This window comes from Calliphora vicina, chromosome 1 (genome assembly GCF_958450345.1).
Source record: "Calliphora vicina chromosome 1, idCalVici1.1, whole genome shotgun sequence".
NCBI classification, from domain to species: domain Eukaryota; kingdom Metazoa; phylum Arthropoda; class Insecta; order Diptera; family Calliphoridae; genus Calliphora; species Calliphora vicina.
The window spans coordinates 141,512,620-141,519,644 of NC_088780.1; the positions used below are offsets into that span (position 1 = coordinate 141,512,620).

General features: G+C 32.9%; 1 protein-coding gene across 1 annotated transcript; it reads left to right on the plus strand.

Annotated features, from left to right (window-relative positions):
* Positions 1-2,268: 2,268 nt before the first annotated feature.
* On the plus strand, positions 2,269-5,612 carry 5-HT7 (5-hydroxytryptamine receptor 7). The gene has a single exon (XM_065509070.1). It carries the CDS (start codon positions 3,225-3,227, stop codon positions 5,223-5,225), a length of 2,001 nt encoding a protein of 666 aa, XP_065365142.1. The 5' UTR covers positions 2,269-3,224; the 3' UTR covers positions 5,226-5,612.
* The last annotated feature ends 1,413 nt before the right edge of the window (positions 5,613-7,025 follow it).

Below are 7,025 nucleotides of genomic sequence, written 5' to 3' on the forward strand. Positions count from 1 at the left end.
ATATATAACGTTCGCTGTTTTCAAGTGCAGACCATCGAAACGACGCTACAGACGCCTAAAAATTGCCCAATAATTAGTTTTTCTCGAAAATTTCAAAATTTAAATCGCAGGTACGTAAAAACTATAAGAGATATTTTCATAATTTTTTCACATTTTTATTCCCTATTATATTCTTAATAAATCCCAATGAGATGATCAACAAATTTAGAAATTTGTTTAACAAAATTTTTAAAAATTTGAAAATGGAGTTTTGAAACTGCCGTTAAAAAAATTTTATTTTTTTGTTCATACCTAAGAATAGGTTAACGGTATCCTACGAAGACAAAAACTCATATACAAGTATATATGGACATATTTTAAGTAAAAATTAGCTTTTATTTTAATATTTATCAAAATATGTTAATTTTGTTCCTACATTTCTTGTTCTAGTGGCCTGAGACACGTTAATGGCCTGGCGAATTTTTAATAACTTTAACATTTTTTGACCGATTTCTGTTTTTTATGTCTCATTAGAACGACAATTCCGTACACATTTCGATTCTTTCAAAATAAATTACAAAAGTAATTTTTTTATGGCGAAATTTTTACAAAAACTGAAAAAAATGCATTTTTTCCCCTTGTAAATGCATCTGAAAACTTCAGAGGGCTTGCGGCACGTCTTATCCCCAACCGATTTACCTAAAATTTTTTCAGGATGATTTTTTAACTAATGTTCACCAAACTGGGGGGTGAGAATGGCCAAAATCCAACTTTCGTTTATTAAGGGCCACCCTAATGTACATTGTATGGGGAATAGCATGCCGTTATCATAAAAATGGTAATATTTAACTAGTTTCTTGGAATTTCTATATGGAAATTTTTGTTTACTTTGTTAGAAATTGACAGAAATTGACCCATCTAAAATGGGTTACATTATTTTGATATCGACTATGCGGTTTGAGAATGTTTGCCCTAAAGTTGAATTATACATAAAACATAGGCGTTATTTGGATGGACCTCGTCCCCTCCGTATCAACAATTTTTAAATTTGTTTACATTTAGAATATTTAGTGTAAAGTTTGCTTTTCAAAAAGTATAAATTCTTAATAAATCTCCTTAGAAATTTTTTTATATAACTTAAAAAGAAAAAAAGTACCTTTTTGCCAAAAACTATCAAAATATCAATATTTTTAAATTGAAATGCATATAACTTTGGAGTCAGTCACAATTTTTAAACAATTCTTTTTTGGTTTGACATATACATTTATTGTTAGTCCAATAAATGAAAAATATTGCAAATCGGGAAATATTTGGACCCGCGTTTTATTGTACATAGCCAGGTATGTATGCTGTTCACGCAAGGGTGGAACTTTGTAAATGGGCTTTATATTCCAAACAGCTGATGCTGACTAACCAATCTTGGAACAATTACGTAAAACAGTTTTGGCTAGGATATCACGAAGTAAATCCGATTATCCAATTCAGAGCTACAGCATTTTAAAAATGCAAAACATACCCAGGTATGTTGACCCAGGTCAAATTAAAAAAAATCAAACTGTAAGTTTTGTGGTTTAATTTTTATTAGTTTAGGTTTAAATTTTAATACTTATTGTAAATTTCTCAAAAGAAAGATTCAATAAAGAAAAAGATAAAAAAAAATTTAAGATTTTTTCGATCTCAGTCCTTATAAATGGATATCATAATCAGAGAATAACATATTAGATATAATGATTCATCATGAACATGATTGCCATAAACTTACATATTTACTACAAGCAAATAAATAATTACTATGACTCTAATATTTTTAAATAACTTGGAAACATTTTGAAATAGTTATAGGAAACATGTACTACTTTATTTTTTACCTGGATGTAGTTAAACAAATTTATTAATATTTGTTGTGTTGTCCGACAAGAAGTCAGAGAGTAATATAGTGTAACCGTTTTAAAACATAAAGTAACGGTACAATATTAGCAAGGTCTATAAAAAGTGCAATATTTATTTAACAGAGTGTATAGATTAAATTGAAATTTTTAAAGTTTGTATGATGGATATCCATCAACTGAGGAATGTTTTCAAAGTATACAAATGCACATATGATGAATTACATGCTATTATGAAGGTTTAAGTAGTCAATACTCTAAGGCATAAAATTATTTATTACTTTCGTATAAGCATTAAATATACTTACATCAAATATTCATATTAATTTAACGAACTTTTCTCTCAATTTCTTTACAGAATTTGGACAATCAATCTAGAGTTTCCATTTAGCGGTTTCAAAACACACGGAACAAGATTTTCATAAAAATATATAAGAAAAAAAGAAAACTTTTACGAAATGAATACACACTACAAACAAACTGAAGAAAACTGAAGTATATTATTATTGTAGGTAACCTGATAAGCAAACCAAGGCAGCAGCAAAGAAAGAAACACACTACAACAATATTAAAGATAAATAATAGACAACCATTGAACGAGTGAATGAATGAATGCATGAATGAAAATGTCAAACTAAACCAAAGAAACTAAGAAGTGGAACAAGATAAAATGAATGACATGACATTACATTACATTACATTACTGAATGAATGGATAGAAATGGCATATTGAGGTTGGAGAATACAACCACTCAGACACACTCACATGTGAAGATAAAAGACAAACACTAAAGTAAACAGTCACTCAAACGCACATCAAACTGAAACTGAAACTCAAACACAAATGCCAACATCCACACCCACACCTACACACAACTGTAAACAAGGAAAAGGAAATTCGAAACTGGAACAATGTCAAATGTTAAGAACATAAACTAAATAATAAAAAAAAGACACACGCATACAAAGAGGCCTAGAACCTACTGCTAAAAAGGCCATTAATAGGCTACCAAGTTGTGTGCCTGTAACAAAAACAGTGAAGTTTATGAAAAGTGTTTTATTCTGATTTAAATTAAATAAATGGATTTATATAAAGACAAAAAATTAAAGAGAAAACTTAAAGAATCCCTTACATTATACTGGAGAGCAGTTTATACGAATCGAACATTTGATAAGCGAATGAAGGGAGCTTAAAGCCTAGATAAATAGATTAATTCAAACATTATTTCAAACAATTATTAATTAAATCGTAACCAAAGAAAGTTAAGGATAATAGTATCATAAAACATATACACACACCACAAACCTTTCCCAATAAACCCAAAATTTCCTCAACATTTTATACATAAAACGTTTTATATGGATTCGTTAGTTGAAAACAAGTTGAACAAAAGCTTAAAGTTTTCTTCTTTACACGCTTCTGGCGTGTTTTATACTACAACTATCGCAACTACTACTACTAATACTTCAAAAGCTATTAACGCTACCACCACTTATGCCCACAAATCCTCGACTTCAAATGCAACTAATGCTGTTAAGAATTTCAGTTTCAATACAAATCATCGCCAGCTATCTACTAAAGTTCTACTGCGAAACATCTGCGAAAAATTTAAACATTGCATATTGACAATTGTTCGTTTTTTGTTCTATATATTTTTGATATTAAGCCTGACAGATGGTTTCAATTTGGGTACAGTATTGGCTGTAAACGAAATTAAATCGAGACCAGATTTTTTAAATATTTCGACAGCCTCATCGTCCTTGCTGACAGCGTTATCGTCTTCTCAACTGCCAGTTGAAGCTCTGATTTTGGAAGCCAACACAAATTTAGATGTACACAATTTCACCAGCAACAAAACGGCAAACAATGGCTTTAGTAACAGTACCTACCACAAACTGCATAGCAATAACAACGGCAGCAGCAACAACAACATCATGTTTAATACAGACACAGCAGTGCACGGGTCAACATTTAGCAACAGCAACACAATCAATAGCATCACCTCTACCCTGTCATCACTGTCCCTCTCACCATTGCCACCACCAGCTTCCTCCTCTTCATCATATTTACAGCATGACAACTTGTCATCTACGCTTTACTCATCTACAACATTTGAGCCTGCCTCACCATCTGCCTCGTCTGAAGCAAGCGTTGAATTTACCATGCCCACAGTCCACACAGTACTCGTCTGCATTGTTCTGCTCTTTGTCATCTTGGGTACGATTGTCGGCAATGTGTTGGTCTGCATTGCCGTTTGTATGGTACGCAAATTACGGCGTCCCTGTAATTATCTGCTGGTGTCTTTGGCTTTGTCGGATCTTTGTGTGGCTGTTTTAGTTATGCCGATGGCGTTGCTCTACGAAGTATTGGAAAAGTGGAATTTTGGCCCAGTTTTATGTGACATTTGGGTGTCGTTTGATGTTCTGTGTTGTACAGCATCCATATTGAATTTGTGCGCCATTTCAGTCGACCGTTACTTGGCCATAACAAAACCTCTGGAGTACGGTGTCAAACGTACACCACGACGCATGATGTTGTGTGTGGCCTTAGTTTGGCTGGCTGCCGCATGTATATCATTACCACCGCTACTCATACTGGGCAATGAACACGAAGATGAACATGGCAATCCAATGTGTTCAGTTTGTCAAAATTTTGCATATCAAATTTATGCAACGCTTGGTTCCTTTTACATACCCCTGGCCGTAATGCTGTTTGTGTACTATCAGATATTTAGAGCAGCACGTCGCATTGTGTTGGAGGAGAAGAGAGCACAGACGCATTTACAGCATGCTCTTAATGGAACCGGCTCACCGCCCGGCCACACCGATTTGGGTGGCAATGGCCAACATCGTCACAGTAGTTATGGCAACACTTCCCTTAATTATTCCACCTGTGGTGGTCTCTCTGCCAGCCAGGCTGGTGGCGGTGGAGGCGGTTCGGGCTCAAGTGGTCTTCTAGGTTCGCCGCATCAAAAGAAGTTACGCTTTCAATTGGCCAAAGAGAAGAAGGCCTCCACTACGCTGGGCATTATAATGTCTGCGTTTACCATATGCTGGCTGCCATTTTTTATTTTAGCTCTTATACGTCCATTTGTGGAGAACGAGACCACTCATGTGCCACAGTCATTATCTTCTTTGTTCCTATGGCTGGGTTATGCCAACTCATTGCTCAATCCCATCATTTATGCCACCCTAAATCGTGACTTCCGTAAACCATTTCAGGAAATTCTCTACTTCCGTTGTTCTAGTCTTAATACCATGATGCGTGAAAACTATTATCAGGATCAGTATGGCGAACCACCCTCGCAGCGTGTTATGTTGGGCGATGAAAGGCATGGTGCCCGGGAAAGTTTTCTCTGAAATTAGGCATTATAAAGGGTCGAGGTTTGGCCGGGTCGAGTTCCACAGGGTTTAAATCCTTAAGCCCTTTATATTCCTAAAAACCAACACACACTTACACAACAATTATGCACACATTCACACGCCTTTAAGAAAACCTAACACGAAAAGATTTCCAAAGATAGAATTAAGGATGGTGGTAATTAAATAGTAGTTACATCTTCTTAACACCGCCACCAAAAAGCACTACAACTACTACTACTATGAGTGATGATTATTTTTTTAATTTAATTTATTAATTACTTTATTGTTTAAGTTAACTAAGCAAAGCAAAATAACTAAGTCTAAATCTTTAGAAGTATTTTAATTAAGAAAGTCTAAAACTAAAATCCTATAATATAAATAAGAATTATACATACTCTCAGTGTAAATTCATAAATATAAATAAACAAACAACCAAATAAATAAATAACTAAACAATAAACAAATGTAGTAGAAATCTAATGATAAAATATATATAACATACTTATAATAAATTAATTGCATTAGAAACTGTAGTTAAACCTTATTTTTAAGATTGAAATGAAAAAAAAAAAAATGAAATCCATAATGGAAAAATTAAACTGTTACTGTTACAAACAAACGTCTAAAAGATTTTGCTGAAATTTTAATTTAGTTTTTTTAGGTTAATGGAAAACAATTATTTATATTATAATGATAAATAGATTTTGAAATATTACACTGTACAACACAAAAAAAAATTACAAGATCCAACCAATAAATTTTGATAGAGGAGACATAAAAAAAGACACGTGTATCGGCGTTTTGAAAGTTTACGTCTGAATTTCGTTTGAGGGGGCGTTAAACTTTCCCAAATCTGGCACATTCTTCACGCAGAGAAAAAATATAATTGGGCATGGTTACTGTAACCATTTAAATAGTGTTACATGTTTTTTAACAATATTATAGTCACAGTAACTATTTACATGATTGTGGTAACCATAATATGGTTAATTTATGATTCACATGATTGTATCAACCATATATATGGTTACAGTAAACAAATATATGTTTGTGGCAACCATATTTATGATGAATAATTTTATCATAATATGTTGTTCTCAGATTATGATAAGCCTTAAGCCGAGAGCAACATAATATGATAAGTCCTTCATCATATAAATGGTTGTCACAAGCATATATTTGTTTACTGTAACCATATATATGGTTGATACAATCATGTGAATCGTAAATTAACCATATTATGGTTACCACAATCATGTAAATGGTTACTGTGACTATAATATAGTTAAAAAACTTGTAACAATATTGAAATGGTTACAGTAACCGTGCCCAACTATATTTTTTCTCTGCGTGTTGTTGCAAATCGTCATAAGAAACCATGAAACGAAATTAACCCTAAGCTCTCTTTTGTTGTATCTTATTTCTGACTTCCTGGTTGAATTTTGCGTTTTGGTGTATTCAGGGACTTATAGTAAAATTTCACGGATAATATTTTTGCGGATCATTTTTACCCCTTAAATCCCTGTTTTAATGGTGTTTTTTGCTCTTTTTTAAAAGAATGACAAAAAAATACCCATGTCTTGAGGATTTAGAGGGTTAACATATTCTACAAAAATGTTCTCCGTAACATTTTACATAAATTTGCTGAACACATTTTATACCTAAAATGTAAGGATCACATGGTTTCTTATGACGATTAACAATAAGAATGTGCCAGAGTTGGGAAAGTTTAACGCCCCCTCGAATGAAATTCAGATGTAAACTTTCAAAACGCCGATGCACGTGTCTTTTTTTTTT